Source organism: Neoarius graeffei, chromosome 13, assembly GCF_027579695.1.
Source record: "Neoarius graeffei isolate fNeoGra1 chromosome 13, fNeoGra1.pri, whole genome shotgun sequence".
Classification (NCBI taxonomy): Eukaryota; Metazoa; Chordata; class Actinopteri; order Siluriformes; family Ariidae; genus Neoarius; species Neoarius graeffei.
The window spans coordinates 115807-134562 of NC_083581.1; the positions used below are offsets into that span (position 1 = coordinate 115807).

General features: G+C 41.7%; 1 protein-coding gene across 9 annotated transcripts in view; it reads right to left on the bottom strand.

Annotated features, from left to right (window-relative positions):
• Positions 1 to 2729: 2729 nt before the first annotated feature.
• LOC132896316 (histone-lysine N-methyltransferase PRDM7-like) overlaps positions 2730 to 18756 on the bottom strand; it is a 72572-nt gene continuing 56545 nt past the window's right edge. For 8 of the 9 annotated variants that reach the window (XM_060937059.1, XM_060937058.1, XM_060937056.1 and 5 more), the window contains 2 exons: positions 17212 to 17483; positions 2730 to 3120 (listed from right to left, as the gene is read on the bottom strand). In XM_060937059.1, coding sequence (XP_060793042.1) covers positions 3046 to 3120; positions 17212 to 17483 — 347 coding nt within the window. In that variant the 3' untranslated portion in view covers positions 2730 to 3045. Of the gene's footprint in view, positions 3121 to 16991; positions 17108 to 17211; positions 17484 to 18756 lie in introns of those variants that run through there. The other variant, XM_060937053.1, reaches the window with a different exon arrangement.

Genomic DNA, 18756 nt, shown 5'->3' on the forward strand with positions numbered 1-18756 from the left:
TGCGACCCTGTAGAAGGATAAAGCGGCTAGAGATAATGAGATGAGACTTTGTCCCAACTTTTTTGGAATCGGGGTTGTAAAGAAGTGAAGGATACATGGAAATTAGAGTTTATTAGTGGCTATGATCTGTACAAAATTCCTCAAAACCAAATGGAGTGGCGGTGCAGATTTGTGGCCTAGTGTTAGCTACATGTTGGAATGTACTTTCCTTTTCCGGAAGAATCCGGACATGGAAGAACAGTTCAAAAAAAAAAAAAAAAAACTGCACACCCCACTACAAAAACAAGAAAACCTTTGTGTAAAGAATTTTTACCAACATCAGCTTTAGGGAACAGAATGCTGCAAAAGCCTGAGCATTTACTCTCAAAGGACTAGTACTTGAACTGTGGGCTAGATAGTATTCCCGGCCCGCCATGTCTCAACAACCTCAAGGACATCAAGTTACAGAGCTATTTGTACTCATTTATACATTGATATTTATGATTTGTTAAAAAAGAAACAAATCTCTGAAGTATTATTATTTGTAAAATAATGTTATCTTGCTCTAGACTTTCAATGTCGTAAGATTTTATTTTAATTTTATCTAATAGTGGATGGTACAGGGGCGGCACAGTGGTGTAGTGGTTAGCGCTGTCGCCTCACAGCAAGAAAGTCCTGGGTTTGAGCCCCGGGGCCGGCAAGGGCCTTTCTGTGTGGAGTTCGCATGTTCTCCCCGTGTCCGCATGGGTTTCCTCCAGGTGCTCCGGTTTCCCCCACAGTCCAAAGACATGCAGGTTAGGTTAACTGGTGACTCTAAATTGACCGTAGGTGTGAATGTGAGTGTGAATGGTTGTCTGTGTCCATGTGTCAGCCCTGTGATGACCTGGCGACTTGTCCAGGGTGTACCCCGCCTTTCGCCTGTAGTCAGCTGGGATAGGCTCCAGCTTGCCTGCGACCCTGTAGAAGGATAAAGCGGCTAGAGATGATATGAGTGGATGGTACAATAATTACAAATGCAAACAGAATCAGCACATTCCAGTTGTAGCTGTAGTCATATACAGTGGTGCTTGAAAGTTTGTGAACCCTTTAGAATTTTCTATATTTCTGCATAAATATGACCTAAAACATCATCAGATTTTCACACAAGTCCTAAAAGTAGATAAAGAGAACCCAGTTAAACAAATTAGACAAAAATATTCTACTTGGTCATTTATTTATTGAGGAAAATGATCCAATATTACATATCTGTGAGTGGCAAAAGTATGTGAACCTTTGCTTTCAGTATCTGGTGTGACCCCCTTGTGCAGCAATAACTGCAACTAAACGTTTGCGGTAACTGTTGATCATTCCTGCACACCGGCTTGGAGGAATTTTAGCCCATTCCTCTGTACAGAACAGCTTCAACTCTGGGATGTTGGTGGGTTTCCTCACATGAACTGCTCGCTTCAGGTCCTCCCACAACATTTCCATTGGATTAAGGTCAGGACTTTGACTTGGCCATTCCAAAACATTAACTTTATTCTTCTTTAACCATTCTTTGGTAGAACGACTTGTGTGCTTAGGGTTGTTGTCTTGCTGCATGATCCACCTTCTCTTTAGATTCACTTCATGGACAGATGTCATGACATTTTCCTTTAGAATTCGCTGGCATAATTCAGAATTCATTGTTCCATTAATGATGGCAAGCCGTCCTGGCCCAGATGCAGTAAAACAGGCCCAAACCATGATACTACCACCACCATGTTTCACAGATGGGATAAGGTTCTGATGCTGGAATGCAGTGCTTTCCTTTCTCCAAACATAACGCTTCTCATTTAAACCAAAAAGTTCTATTTCGGTTTCATCCGTCCACAAAACATTTTTCCAATAACCTTCTGGCTTGTCCACATGATCTTTTGCAAACTGCAGACAAGCAGCAATGTTCTTTTTGGAGAGCAGTGGCTTTCCCCTTGCAACCCTGCCATGCGCACCATTGTTGTTCAGTGTTCTCCTGATGGTGGACTCATGAACCTTAACATTAGCCAATGTGAGAGAGGCCTTCAGTTGCTTAGAAGTTACCCTGGGGCCTTTTGTGACCTCACCAACTATTACACGCCTTGCTCTTGGAGTGATCTTTGCTGGTCGACCACTCCTGGGGAGGGTAACAATGGTCTTGTATTTCCTCCATTTGTACACAATCTGTCTGACTGTAGATTGGTGGAGTCCAAACTCTTTAGAGATGGTTTTGTAACCTTTTCCAGCCTGATGAGCATCAACAACGCTTTTTCTGAGGTCCTCAGAAATCTCCTTTGTTCGTGCCATGATACACTTCCACAAACGTGTTGTGAAGATCAGACTTTGATAGAGCCGTTCTTTAAATAAAACAGGGTGCCCACTCACACCTGATTGTCATCCCATTGATTGAAAACACCTGACTCTAATTTCACCTTTAAATTTACTGCTAATCCTAGAGGTTCACATACTTTTGCCACTCACATATGTAATATTGGATCATTTTCCTCAATAAATAAATGGCCAAGTAGAATATTTTTGTCTCATTTGTTTAACTGGGTTCTCTTTATCTACTTTTAGGACTTGTGTGAAAATCTGATGTTTTAGGTCATATTTATGCAGAAATATAGAAAATTCTAAAGGGTTCACAAACTTTCAAGCACCACTGTAGCTAACTATAATCATATAGTTAACTATAAATCACCCTTGTAATAATAATTTCAATAAACTGTTCATGTTCAGTTCCCTCTTTATTTATTCTCTATTCAAAAGGCACAACTGAGTCACACAGGTTGATAAGTGTGCAACAGACAGTAACAATTTTATCCAAAATAGTTTTTCCTGCCTTAGTCAATTTATTTCCATTTCACATGCCTGCAGCTGTTGTAAAGTTCAGTGCATTTGTGTAGAACTCTCTCAAACTGTAGGTTCATTACTACACTCTGGCTCCAGGTTGACATTTTGCACAGGACTGAGTTCCTCTGATAACAGAAGCAAAGCTTCAGCGCTTTTTGCTCTTAATCTTTTCTGTTCTTTCAGGATGCATCAGGAGCATGTCGCTCCTTGTTGGGTTTTTTAACGAATTATGTCAGGGTTGTTTGTTTGGTGTCCAATCTGGGTTTTCCATGTCGAATGAGGAAGTTGGTTCATCTGGAAGAAAATCATTTGATTTTGTCTGAACACCTTCATGAAGAAACTAATTCAAATGTGAGCAGAAATAAAAGGAGATTCTTAAACAAACTCTTCCATACTCTGTTGCGCCTGTCTATTTTTAAAAAAATACATTTTAAATAGTCGCAAATTTCTCTGCAATTTTCAGGGTTAGCTCCTCTCTCTGTATTCTCTTTAACCACTCATTTCTTCATTGTTCTTGAAGCATTTGCTTCTCTTTGGCTACGTTTACATTAGACCGTATCTGTCTCGTTTTCTTCGCGGATGCACTGTCCGTTTACATTAAACCGCCTGGAAACGGGAATCCGCCAGCGTCCACGTATTCAATCCAGATCGTGTCAGCTCCGGTGCTGTGTAAACATTCAGAATACGCGGATACGCTGTGCTGAGCTCTAGCTAGCGTCTCATTGGACAACGTGACTGTGACATCCACCTTCCTGATTTGCTGGCGTTGGTCATGTGACGCGACTGCTGAAAAACGGCGCGGACTTCCGCCTTGTATCACCTTTCATTAAAGAATATAAAAGTATGAAAATACTGCAAACACTGATGCAAATACTGGCCATTGTGTAGTTGTGTAGTCTTTAGGCTTGCCATCCTTCCACTTGCAAGTGGTAAGTGATGTGCGCTGGGATCACACACACAGCGGCTCAGTCCCGAAAACACAGCTTGTTCACTTCACTCGCGTGCTCTGTGAGCTGCGCAAGGCCGGAGTGCGCACCCTCCAGAGGGCACTCGCTGTTCAGGGCAGAGTGATTTGGAGCGCAGGATGCCTGCGGAGCCGAGCGTATCCGTGTATTGGTATTGCTGTGTGCACGCAAATCGTGTATTGGTGTTGCTGTGTGCACACTAATCGTTTTAAAAACGTTAATCTGATGATCCGCTGATACGGTCGAATGTAAACATGGGCTTTGTTAACATTTTTCTTCATAGCAGGGAAATGGTAATATCTTTTATCTATTCCTCGATTTAAATGATTGGAACAACCAAAAACAGCGCAAAAATGAACCATATTTAAGACTGGTTAAGCCTTGCTTACACGAAAACTGGTGTCTCTTCATCTGGGGGTCAATTATCATGTAGGTGCATTTAGTTTAATTGAGTGATCTCATTAAATCTGAAGGTTAATAATTAAAATTGAATCAGTCTCATTTGAATCATACCATTGAATCAGTCTCATTGAATCGTTTCATTGAATCAGCCTCATATCATTAAATCACTCATGGAATCAGTCTCATTGGATCAGTCTCATTAATTAAATACCATTAATTTACAGCTAAATTATGGTATATTCCAAATTATTATGATCACTTACCATATTACAAAACCTATATGCACCTTTGAATTCTTGGAGATTGGTTGACTTCAGAAATATTGAAACACAAACACAGTTTCAATAATAAATTAATTTATTATAACAAAGATAAAAATGGATAATATCAGTTGGAATCTATATACAGTGTGTGTGTTGTGTGTGTATGTGTCCACGTAAGTAGAACAAAAGAGTTAGCTTTGGTAGCTAACTAAGATGTTTGTGAGGCCTGCGTGACCACATGTTTCTAAGTAAAACAAGAGAGCTAAGACAAAGGAATGCTAGCTAGGGTGTGTTTGAGTGAGTGAGTGTGAGTCCACGTGGTGGAGGCCTTGGGGCCTAGGCAAAGACTAGCGTTGTGTTGCTAGCTAAGATAAAGGAATGCTAGCTAAGGTGTTTTTGACCACGTGATGAGGCCTATGGCCTAGCAAAAGAAAGGCTAGCGTGGGATGCTAACTGAGGTGTGTTTGACCATGTGGTAAGGCCTAAAAGTCCTTTGGAGACAATACGGTTATCTCTGGATGCTAATAAGATAGAAGAATTAGCCGTAGCAGCTAATCCACTAGCTTTATAACATTACCAAATTCACTGAAATCTTGATGCAGTCAAGATACGTGTAATAATGAAATTAAAGTGTTAGACAGGAAGAGAGAGAAAGCATGCAAAGCCTATCAAACAATTGAGAGATTAAAACAAAATGGAACAATCAATTCAACACGCTGCGTGTTTACAGTGTGCACATTTAAACCATTCCTGAGTTTAAATTCACACTTCATAAAAGCTAATTCCTAAGACTAGGTTTTTGCCCAAAATTGCCAGTCTTACTCAGTATTTTGCCTCTACGCAAAATTATGAAGAGATGTTCCGAGACGTTTGGAGTTTCACCATTGTGAAGCACGCGAGTCGCTCCGTGAAGCGCAGAGTGTTTCTGGGTCCGACGCGTGGTCGCTCGTGACGAAAGAAAGTCTCTGATCAAACAATGTGCACAGAGAATTAAAAATCAGAAGGATCCGGTCGCTTCCAATTTTAAATTAACTGCTAGGGCTGCAGTTGTACGTACTGATAATGAATAAAACCGTTTGTAACTCAAGCGGAGTTTAAAAATCACGTGATCTTAGAGTCTACCGTGGCCAAAGGTAAACAAAGAAAAGCGCGAAACTGTGATTCTTGCAAGAAAGAAAAAGACATCTTTATCTGGTTTTCTGGTGCAGGGTATCTCTGTGTCTAGATGGCTTGGGATCCAGGCGGGAGAGAGAGAAGTCCTCCTTGTGTCCGTGTTGAAATCACGGCACCAAAAGAGGAGGAGCTAGGAGTCTCCGGGTTTCTTATGCTTTCATGGAGGATGTGACGTAGGTCAACGCGGAAGCTGGTGATGGGAGTTGTAGTCCTTAAAGGGACTGTGTTACCTACAATCACATGATGCGTAACGTCATGTGCAAGGGGTCTATTTGTCCATTTCTTAATTGACCTGAATTGCATGCCCAAGGGCAGCAGTTCAAACAGAGAATTTCTGGGGTGGGACGGATCTTTTAATATACTGAGGGTTCTTTTGAGGCAGCAGGAACTGTAAAGCTCTTCCAGGCAGGGAAGAGGGCATCCGATGATCATCTGGGTGGTGGTGACAACCCTCTGGAGAACTTTTCTCTCTGCTCCTGTGCAGTTGACAAACCACACACTGATGCAGTATGTATGTAAGTATGTTCTCTATGGAGCAACAATAGGACACAAGCAGTTTTTGAGGGAGGTCGTTCATCCTGAGGATCATCAGGAAGTAAAGTCTTTGCTATGCGTTCATCATCACTGTGTGGCATTAGAGCTCCAGGTCAGCTCCTCCTCTATGTGCACCCCAAGGAACCAGAAGTCCAGGATCCTCTCCACATATTGTGCACTGATGAGAATAGGCTGAAAGTCCGTTTTCTTTTTCCTGAAGTCTATGATCAGCTCCTTGGTTTTAGTGGTTGAGGACCAGGTTTGTTGACTCAGCACCACCCAGACAGCTGCTCAACCTTGTGCTGATAAAGCAGACTCCTTCCCCCCAGAGATGAGCCCCACTATGGTAGTATCATCCGCAAATATGTCGTCATTACAGGAGCGAGCAGGGTGCAGTCGTAAGTGTAGAACAACAACTTGTTTAATCCTAGGATAAAGCCGTGGCACAGCAGTTATGCTCATATTTACATAGGAATAACATCCATGAAATGTATCAGTCAGGATTTAGACCTCATCATAGCACAGAGACAGTTCTGGTTAAAGTAGTAAACGACCTACTGTTGGTGTCTGATCAGGGCTGTGTCTTGCTGCTTGTGTTGCTTGACCTTAGTGCAGCATTTGATACCATTGATCATTCCATTCTTCTGGATAGGCTAGAAAATGTTGTGGGAGTTAAGGGAACGGCCCTCTCCTGGCTCAGCTCTTATTTAACTGATCGCTATCAGTATGCTGATGTAAATGGTGATTTTTCTAGACATACTGCATTTTTTATACAGAGATGAGAATGGAAAATATTTAAAAAGTCTGAAAAAACCAGGGCGGGGCCCATGGCCCAGGGGTTCCAGGCGCTAATGATTTTTGGCTTTTTTTTTTTTTTTACCCCAAAACCATCAATTTTATCAGCAAAAAGTTGCAATGTATTTGGAAATAAATTCCCCTTCTTGGTGGACTACCAGGTGAAAATGATTAATATGGTACAAGAGACTTGTTTTTAATCAATTCACATTTGATGATTTCAAAAAAATCAATGCACCTTTTAATATAAACGAGCTCTACAGTATTATATTTCTGCATTTTTGCTATTCATGTCTTTGAATACTCTAATCCTTTAAAATGAAGTGCAAACCAGAAAAAAGTTCTGTCATATAATTCTCTTAAGCTTTCTTCTGATGTTATCATGGTAGCAGGAGGTCTTGCATATTAAGCAGGCAACATTCAACATCACTTATCACTTCCCTTTCAACTGCTGTGTGTACTAACTAGGTTTTATCTGGACAGGATGTTGTGTAATGTAATGCATATACCATACGGTCAATTTGAAGATCGAGATGGTGATTTTGAGTTAAAGAACAGGCATGTACAATGGGCATTACAAATTGGAAAAAATTTTTTAAATCAAAAACTATAAATTCATCTCGGCCTAAAAAAATGTGGACAGACGCTCCCGCGCGGCACACACCAGCAATTCCCCCCCATGAAATGAGCAATAAGTAGGAAAGTTATACACGGTATCATACCTAAAATTTTATCAGAAATATAGATATGATACTATGATTCTCCCCAACATGCTACATTAGACAAGCTAACCTCATTTATAAAAAGATACACACATATATGACGTGTATTTGATATATATGATGTATATTCATACATTGTTACTTTACGGAAATCTTCAATAAGTTTGGTCTTTTCATGACAGCCTGTTGACCTAAATATAACGCACATGAAATGATACTCCTCACCTCAACATGTCCTTTACAATCATTTAAGCCACCATGGGCAATGCTGAAATCACTGCTGCAAACAGTACATCGCGCGAAACTGTCATTATTTTCTACCCTTATTAGACAGGGAGATTCTTTTGTGTAATCTGAGGTGAAGTGGGGTTTGTACTTTGGTTTTTTGGGGCGCGCTCTCTCTCTGCTACGCCGGTCCTGTCGGCTGCACTGACTCAACTAAAAACTTCGGTCCTCGAGAAAAGGGATAAAAGCCCGCCCACACTGAAAGCTGATTGGCTTATTTTGCTAAGTAACCCAATCAGGATGCTCTTTGTCTGGCATGCGCTACATGAACAGGCACACAGGCAGTGTTGCCACATTGGGTGGTTTTAAGTGCATTTTGGCGGGTTTTGAACATATTTTGGGATGGAAAACGTCAGCAATATCTGGCAACACTGCACACAGTCTCCCTCGCACGCGCACATTCTAAGATGCATGATGCAGACCTTAAATGTTGCGCGCGCGCGCACGCTCTTGCTCGCTTCTATCAATATGCAGGAGACTCCCGGAAGTTCCGGGAGACTTGGGATGTCTGCGTTATAAGGTGACCACAGATCGTTAATCATACCCCCCCCGAAAATTTCTCAACGGATTTACATCGATCTCAAAAACGATCATTTTGGTCTGAAAAAGTCAGAAATCCGCCGATCAGCGGAAAAGTCTCATCCCTGTTTATATCTCAGGGCTTTACATTAGCATCCGCCAAATGTGGGTAAATTTCGGCTTTGGCGGGTAATGACTAGTCTCACTAGCCCCTTTGGCGGGTGGTTTATTCTGTGGTATGACAATATGTTTTAATTGTAGTTTTCTCTGAGGGCATCTGATATAATAAACACATTGCAATGTAATATTACACGCCTACAACTCCCATGAGCACCTGCGTAAACATTCTGACAACATGTTAGAATTGTTTAGAACGTTCGTTAACATCTCAGATAAAATCAAATGATACGGTAACCTGCGGTTAATGAACAAAGCAATAAAGTTGCTGACGACTGACAAGCGCACTGTGTGGCAGCATATAGCTGGAGTTTCAAACCCTGCTGCTCAGGAAAAAAGGGGCAGAAGTGAGCAGGGCCGGAGCAGCATTTTAAAATCACTGAGGTCTGTGATGCGCCAAGCGCGCGCCGAAAAATGTTCGCCATATTTAAATGAGAGGGGTGAATTACACATCACACAAGAGATCTCATCTCATCTCATTATCTCTAGTCGCTTTATCCTGTTCTACAGGGTCGCAGGCAAGCTGGAGCCTATCCCAGCTGACTACGGGCGAAAGGCGGGGTTCACCCTGGACAAGTCGCCAGGTCATCACAGGGCTAACGCATATAGACAGACAACCATTCACACTCTCATTCACACCTACGGTCAATTTAGAGTCAATCAGTTTATCAATCCGTGTAATGTGTTTTAAGATTTCCTTAAATGTATGCTCATTTTTTGGTTTTTTTTTTTTTAACCTAACCTGCATGTCTTTGGACTGTGGGGGAAACCGGAGCACCCGGAGGAAACCCACACGGACACGGGGAGAACATGCAAACTCCGCACAGAAAGGCCCTCGCCGGCCACGGGGCTCGAACCTGGACCTTCTTGCTGTGAGGCAACAGCGCTAACCACTACACCACCGTGCTGCCCAGATTGGCTCGTTCATAGCAAAACCGAAAATACCATGTACTGCGAAGACTGTAGAAAGTCTGGCAAAGACAGGCACCAGTAATGTTAAACTCAAAACTATAAACGACCATGAAAAGTCAAATGCACACATCGGTACTATAACATCAAAACCGGCGAAGACGGCTGGTTCACTACAGGACAGCATTGCTTTCAGTCCCTGGCTGTCATGAAGTCAGCTGAGCTGGAGAGGATGGAGCTGCCGTTTAGAAACGTTCACGTGATTGTAAAGAAGTTGATCCCGCCCCAGCTATCAACTTATGACCTGCTGGAAGCCTCAGGTCATGAAGACCATTTTTCATGGACCATTCAGACTCATCTGACGATGAATGTAATGAGGACATTTAATGTCTCTCTCTACACATGTTCTCACACACACACACACACACAATAGATAATACATAATATACATAATACACAGTACTTGCATATCAAAACATCAAATGTTTTTCAATGATAAATGTTTTGAATTGGACTTTTAATATTAGAATCAGTTCAATTGTACTGAATGTTATTTTTCATATACGATATTTCATATTGTAAGGGGCTTGAATTTGAGTTCAATAAACAGAATACTCTGTTTATATTTTTGTCTGAATTGGTTCCATGTTTTCATAGAGGGAGCGACCTTAACAGCACTGAATACTTGAGTGCTACTGTACAGATACATTATATGCTGCCATTCATGATTAAATCTAGATCTTCCAAACTTTAACGCATCATGGTGAAGAAAAAACTGCGATTTCCTGGCAACAAAATTGTGGCTAGTGAAAAGGCTGAATGGCTAGCGACTCAGGAAAACCACTAGCCACAGTGGCTGGTGAGCAAAAAAGTTAATGTAAAGCCCTGATATATATATATATATATATATATATATATATATATATATATATAAAACCTCTGGGTGATATTATTCATAAACATGATAGTTTCCACTGTTATCACATAGTTGTATGTTTCTGCAAAACCAGATGAGAGACACCAGCTTAACAGAATTGAGGAATGTGTGAAGGACATTAGACACTGGATGCTTATTAACTTCCTTCTGCTTAACTCTGACAAGACTGAAGTACTTGTACTCAGACCACATGCAGCTAGAAGTAAGTTTTCTGATTCCACAGTAACTCTGGATGGCCTTTCTGTTTCTTCACGTGCAGCAGTAAAAGACCTCGGAGTGATTATTGACCCCGGACTTTCATTCGAAACTCACATCAATAACATTACCCGGTTAGCTTTCTTTCATCTCAGAAATATTTCTAAGAGAAGAAATTCAAAAGAGAAGAAATTCAATGTCACTACACAACACAGAAAAACTAGTTCATGCTTTCGTTCCCTCCAGGTTGGATTATTGTAATGCCTTACTGTCTGGATGTTCCAATAAGTGCATAAACAAGCTCCAGTTAGTTCAAAATGCAGCAGCAAGAGTCCTTACTAGAGCTAGAAAATGTGACCCCATCACCCCTGTCTTATCCACACTGCATTGGCTCCCAATCAAATTTCACATTGATTGTAAAATACTATTCTTGACCTTGAAAGCACTGAATGGTCTCGCACCACAGTACCTGAGTGAACTTCTGCTCCTCTATGACCCACCACGCCTACTTAGATCAAAAGGTGCAGGCTATCTGCTGGTACCTTGTATAGTGAAGGCTACATCAGGGGGCGGAGCCTTTTCTTACAAAACTCCACAGTTATGGAACAGCCTTCCAAGTAGTGTTCAGGAATCAGAAACAGTCCATGTTGAAGTCAAGGCTGAACGCATATCTGTTTAGCTAAGCCTTTTGTTAAGAATGTTTATGAGGGAAAGGAGAAGATCTGGAGGGTCCTCAGACAGTGTTTTGGTAAACTGGGATGTATGGATGCTGTCAGTTCCCCACTCACTTGCTCGCTCGAGTTTGTTGATTCTGTAGTGGCTGCTGTTTTATGTCCCGGGGCCCCTCATGCCTGTGTTACCTTCTGGCTCTCCCCTTTTAGTTATGCTGTCAGTCAGTTGCCGGAGTCCCTGCTTGTGCTCAGTGCAATATGTATACGGTTCCTACTCATCAGGTGACATTGGGCATACCCAACAACCTGTATTTTCTCTCTTTCTCTCCCCATCTGTCCCTCTGAGTTACATGGCAATCCTGACCTCTTCTGCTCCTCAGACCTGCCTGATCCATTCTGATGCCCTACATCTGGTTGGAGTCTCATCATGTCGCTCCTGTGGAGGATGGCCCCATATGGACAGTTGAAAGTCACACTTGGACGATGCTCTGGACTCTTACAGTAATGCTTTTATGGCTGAGGACTACAGCTGACTTGCTAACTTTAGGACTGCAGTTGTCATGAACAGTTTGCACTCAAGTTTCCATCAATGAAGAATTAGAACATCAACAAAACTGATTTCATGTTAAAAATGTTAGAAATCACGTTGTCTCTTATCACCCAAATGAGGATTCCCTTTTGAGTCTGGTTCCAGGGATAAAATTAGCTCATGTTTTAAGTCGTTCAAATTCTGTAAAGCTGCTTTGCGACAATGTCTATTGTTAAAAAGCGCTATACAAATAAACTTGACTTGACTAGAGGGTGAAGAGTGGGGAGCCATTGCTGAGGCAATCAGACAGGAAGTCCTTTATCCAGAGGCAGATGGATTAAGACAGTCTCAGGTCTGTCAGGCTGGACACCAGTCTGTGAGGGAGAATGGTGTTGAATGCTGAGCTAAAGTCCACAAAGAACAGCCTAGCATAGCTCTCCTGCTGCTCAAGGTGAGTGAGGGCAGTGTGGAGAGTTGTTGCTATGGCGTCCTCTGTAGACCCATTAGCTCTACAAGTATACTGGTGTCTAACATGGGTGGGGGACTTGAGATGATTCAAGTCTGAACCAGTTGCTCAAAGCGCTTCATGATGACGGGAGTAAGTGCCACTGGTCAGTGGTCATTCAGATGACGGCATAGGCGTTTCCACGTTTGTCTGTGTCTGCGTCCTCCTGTCTACCTGTGTTTGTGCTCTTTACACATTGGCTGGATCACACTAATTGTTGGAATATTGCTTTATCATGAATATTTCTTCACTCCGGTAACAAAATTTTGATAACTGTGGAAATGGAAAGCCATAAACAGCAACACAAGTCTAGGCCTACGCAGTCACGTAGGTCTGGCTGCATCAATAACTTGAAACTGCCGGTTTACCTGTTGCTTGCGTTTGTGCTTAACGCACCGTCTATGAGCGCCCTGGGATCTGGTTTTGGTGATGGATTATTTGCATCATCCTTTTGGATTGTCCTCCCAAATTCTGGAACCTTGCTGCTCTCTGATGCATACGGATTTACACCATTCCGTCCTGGCTCTGTTACTGAACCCCTGCGTGAATGTGAACTTCTCAGCTGGGCAGAACTGAGCCAGTTTCAGTCCATCTGTGACAGGCAAGACCGAGGAATCACTCGCACAGCAAGATCAGCAGGTATTTGGATTATCCTTCTCCTGGTTTTATCAGGTAACATACATCCCAACCCAGGTCCAGAACTAACTGAGCTTTCGAGCCCCGACGTTTTGAAAAATAGCGGTGGCTTGCGTTTTATCCACGTCAATGTTCGCAGTCTGATAAATAAGATCGACACTATTCGTCTGTGGGCTAAAATGACTGAATGTGACATATTCGTACTAACAGAGACTTGGCTCAAATCTTCAATCACGAACAATATGATTTACATCGAAGGGTATAATATTTTTAGAACAGACCGTGTCAATAAAGGAGGGGGAGTAATGATATACGCAAAGGTGTCGCTGGACTGTTGTTTCGTTGAAGCAATTACAAAGCCAAAGTTTTTCGAACTGTGCGCCATCAGGGTAAATCTCCCCAATTGCGCTTCCTTGTCTGTGGTTGGATGCTATCGCCCACCTTCGGCTGTAGCTGAAGCAACTACCCTGCTGTCTGACTTTTTGAGTAAGCTGTCCAATGAGTATATAGTTATCGGGGACCTGAATTTGGACTGGCTATCATCTTCATCAGCGTTAAGGGACATGTGTGATGCGTTACAGCTGACACAACTAATAAAGTCACCTACACGTCTCAATCCAAAACGCATGGACAAATTTACCCTCATTGATGTGATTTTGACTAATGCTCCATACAAATTTTCTGCTGCTGGTGTTTTCTGCAATGATGTTAGTGATCATTGTATGACAGCATGTGTTAGAGATTGCAAAAATGGTTAAAACCAAGCCGCGATTTATTTTTAAACGAAATCTTAAACGTTTTAATGAGCAGGCATTTCTTCATGACATCTACCACAGTGACTTGGACAGAGTTAGTTTTATGGATGATGTTGAAATGGCTTGGGATTATTTTAAGGAGTCTTTTATCGCCATAATTGGTAAACATGCTCCGTTTAGAAGGTATAGAGTGAGGGGCAGGGACAATCCCTGGTTTACTGACTCAGTTGCAACTGCTATTAGGGAGCGAAATGAAGCATGGGTCAAGGCAAAAAGATACAACACTGATGTATATTGGTTAAATTATAGGGTTTTAAGAAACAAATGTACAAGATTAATAAAAAGCGCAAAAAGTGAGTATTATATTAATCTCATAAATGAAAACCTCAGTGACCCTAAAAAAATTCTGGAAAGTAATTAAATCCTCCTCAGGAGATGTGCCACCCCCCACTATCCCTGAATTTCTAACATCTAGGCAGGGTGTAATTAGGGACAAGCAAAGTATGGTAGATACTTTCAATATGCACTTTATTAATGCTGGAATAGCCACTCAGTTAACTTTTCCAGCAAACACCATAAATAGTGTAACCCCTATCTCAGACTGTATCAACACAAGTCTAAATAGTTTTAATTTTATACCTATATCTGCCTTCGAAGTTCAAAAGGCTCTTTTAGGTTTGGACTGTAGGAAGTCTGCTGGCCCAGACCAGATTGAGCCTTTCTCAAAACGGCTGCTAATTTGATATCTGGCCCTATCTCCTCCATCTTCAATCTTAGCCTCCAAAGTGGTTCTATACCAAAGTCATGGAAATCTGCCTTTGTCCTCCCTCTTCTAAAAAGTGGAGACCCATCTGTATTGGACAACTATCGCCCAATCTCCAGACTTTCTGTCCTGGCTAAACTGTTTGAGTCCCTTATAAATGAACAGCTTAAAGCTTTTTTAACTGACAACCATCTTAAATCCTATGCAGTCTGGGTTCCGGCAAGGTCACAGTACAGTTACAGCTGTAACCTCAGTAACAAATGACGTTGTAAATGCGTTGGATAGCAAGAAGTCGTGTGCTGCAATATTTATTGATTTATCCAAAGCTTTTGACACTGTGGACCATTATCTTCTGCGAAGATTGGAAAGTATTGGCTTCAGTTGCTCTGTGCTAAGATGGTTCTCAAACTACCTGAGTGGCAGAACCCAATGTGTTGCCACTGATAATTTTATATCCTCCTTACAGGAAGTAACAATGGGGGTCCCGCAAGGTTCAGTTTTGGGCCCCATTTTATTTTCCATTTATATAAATAATCTGGGCAGGGAGCTAGAGCAGACAAAGGTTCATCTCTATGCAGATGATACCATTTTGTATGCCTCAGCCTCAACAGTAAGGGAAGCAATTACACAACTTCAGACTGCTTTTAATCAAGTCCAGTCATTTGTTATAGGGTTGAAGCTGGTATTGAATGCCAAAAAAAAAAAAAAATGCTTTTTACAAACTCACGCTCTCCAGTTGACTTCGCTGTGTCAATACAAGATGGCACAATAATTGACAAGAGTATCTTCTTACAAGTACCTGGGCATTTGGTTGGATGATAGGATGTCTTTTGGTGTCCATATTGAGAGTCTCTGTAAAAAACTGAGACCAAAGCTAGGCTTTTTCTTTAGAATGAAAAAGTGTTTTCCTTACACTGCAAGGAGAAGGTTGGTACAGAGTACATTCTTATCAGTGCTGGATTATGGTGACAAGCTATATGCATTCCAGTTTGTTTACTAAAAAAAGTTAGATGTATTGTACCACTCAGCTTTGCGTTTTATCACAGGTGCATCGGCTAGGACTCACCACTGTACTCTGTATGAAACAGTGCAATGGTCATCTCTTTCCCTCCGGCGAAAAGTCCATGCTTTGATTTTTATTGCAAAAGCACTTATGGCTAAACTACCCCATTATATTTCCAGTTTACTTTATCAAAATAGTGCTTACAGGACTAGGTCATCAGAAAAAATATTACTACACCTTTTACAAGAACAGAACTGGGTAAAACAGCTTTTTCATCATTTGCACCAAATGTCTGGAATGAATCTCAGGCCATCCTAAATCTTGAAACTCTTCCCTCCATTAACATTTTTAAAAACCAGTTGAAATTAGCTTTAACTGAGCTATGCAACTGTTTTTAAACCTATGGATTCTTGTTTGCTTTTAGCTGTCTGTGTTACTTTGTTTAATTATAGTCTGTCATTACTACTGAGCTGGTGTGTGTAATATGTTATGAAGTGTGTGTAGCATGTTATGTAGTGAGTGTAGTAGGTTATCTGTAGTGTAGTTGTGGTTTGTCCTGTCTTTTGTGTATGTGTAACTATTTTGCCGTCCGTCTTGGCCAGGACTCCCCGGTGGAAGAGTTACTGTAACTCAGTGGGACCATTTTTTTTCCTGGTTAAATAAAAGGCTAAATAAAATAAATAAAATTCAGGCTGCTAATGGTCTTTTTTTTGGCAATGGAAGATGGTAGAGGACTTCAGGCAAGGTGGGATGGTGGACTGGGATAGGGACTGATTGACTTATGTGACATCCTATGCTCTGTACATAACATGGTTCTAGATGTTTTATTTTACTACAAGATACATGCCTAACAGAAATACTGGACAGAGGTGGTCAATTACTGCAGGAGTCTTGGTCAAGGTGGCTCATTGCTATTTAGCCCCTAATGTTCTCCAAGCTTTAACATTAACAGCCCCATGAGCCTTTGCACTCTGGCAAGGCTCTGTGGAACTGGCAACAACTAAAGCAACTGCCTTTTCTGGTCGCTACAATAATAATCCTCCTCCCTGGAGCCAAATTTATTTTCAAAATGGAATTAAAGGCCATTTAGATTAAAAAAAAAAAAAAAAAAAAAAGTGACTACCTACAAACATTTTTAATGAAAAAAAGTACAGTCATTGTTGTATTTAAAAAAAATATATATTTCATGAGCCTGCATGAAAATGCATGGAGTTGCTCAAAATTCCACAGCACACTTCACTTTGTCTCACAGCACACCGGGTATATACTGTCTCATCTCATCATCTCTAGCCGCTTTATCCTGTTCTACAGGGTCGCAGGCAAGCTGGAACCTATCCCAGCTGACTACGGGCGAAAGGCAGGGTACACCCTGGACAAGTCGCCAGGTCATCACAGGGCTGATGCATAGACACCGACAACTTGAGCACTGAGGTGTTACTAGTATTTTTATTAACAGGCAAGTTCCACCACACTGGCTAAAAGAACCGATGTCGGACCGCATTGTGCTCAAACTTGCGATTTACACCACTACTCCACATACCATCTGCAAGAAGAAATTGATATTAATTGGAGCTACCTTCATCTAGTCATCATATTTTGTTACATAAAAATATACAATCTTTATTATAAAATTTATGACAAACTCACAACCAAGGAGTCTCCACTGTTCTTGGCTTCCTCTCGGTTCACCAGCTCTCCCTGGCAGGGGCCGAAGTGTGCACCTACTGGAACAGTCTCCCCCTTATTAAACACTCCCAGGCCTGCATCAGGAATACTGGACTTCTGGATTTCTAGCCCAGGAGGAAGTGTTTGTCTGGCTCGGTCAGGGACTCCCATGGGAACAGGAGTATCGGGGATGAAGAGGGGTGGCCCATGAACCTCGCATTTGTTGAGGAAGAAGGATTTGCAAACTTCACAGTCTGAGAGTAGAGAAAACACAACAGGAAGAAATGAGGCCCAAATGTGTGTGCAATCTGTGTGTGTCTATCCAAGACCATATACAGTACATTAGTACTGTATAAAAATTATCCTAAGAAAGCTTGCCAGTAAGGTTCACTGAGCATCTGGTTGAGACTAGAGGTGCCCATCAGGACTGGGATCAAACAGGACACAACAAGTTACCAGTATTGGCAAAAAATATGGAAACACCTACCAAAATGACAAAACACAATTTGACCTTTTGTTCTCAAGTTCTCTTAATAAACTAAACATTTTCATCATAACAAACAAAATGTTACAAGTAACCAGAGTAAATCATTCTAAAATATCAATATTTGGTATGGAACCCCTTGACACTGAAGTGCACTGACATGATCAGGCATGCCATCATAAAGTTTATGAATAAAATCAAGTGGAATTGATCTCCATATGTCTTGCAACACTTCGCAGAGCTGTGGCAGGTTTGAAGGAGCCCTTTTCACCTTCTCTCGCTCCATGTAGTTCCAGACTCGCTCAATTATATTCATGTCAGGACTTTGGGCTGGCCAATCAAGAATTGTCAAGCTGACATCTTGTTCTTTGTTTTGCAAATACTGTTTAACCATCCCGGCTGTGTGTTTGGGGGCATTATCTTGCTGGAAGATAAAGTTGTTGCCAACGAGAGCTCTTCCAGAAGGCACAGCATGATGGATAAGGATTTGTCTGTATTTGTCAGCAGTGAGGGTCCCATCTATTTTGTAGAGATGACAACTCCATTGTAGGTGATGGCTCCCCATAAATTGCAGGACCCCTCCACCATGTTTTACTGTGGGAGAAATACAGTTTGCCTTGTATCTTTCTCCCTTTCTGCACCTGACTTACTGTTGCATAGCGTTGCCGAATAATTCAAATTTCTTCTCATCTGAGAACATGACCCTTTTCCACTGCTCAGAAGTCCAACTCCTGTGAATTTTTGCCCAGTTAAGTCTCTTCTGCTTATTTCCACCTCTCAACAAAAGTTTTGCATGCTGACACATGACCTTTGAGGCCTTCTGCTGAGAGCGTCTTCCTAACCAGGTGTGGGGAGACATCCTTGCCTGTAGCATCTTGGAGGTCCTGTGCCAGTTCCTTGCTGGATTTCTTCCTCTCTCGTAGGGATGTAGTCTTGAGGTACTGGACATCAGCTTTAGTCAACTTTTTCTTCCTTCCTCTGCCTGAAATGTTGTTGATGTTCCCAGTCTTCTGGTGATGCTTGAGGCATTTCCAGACAGCACT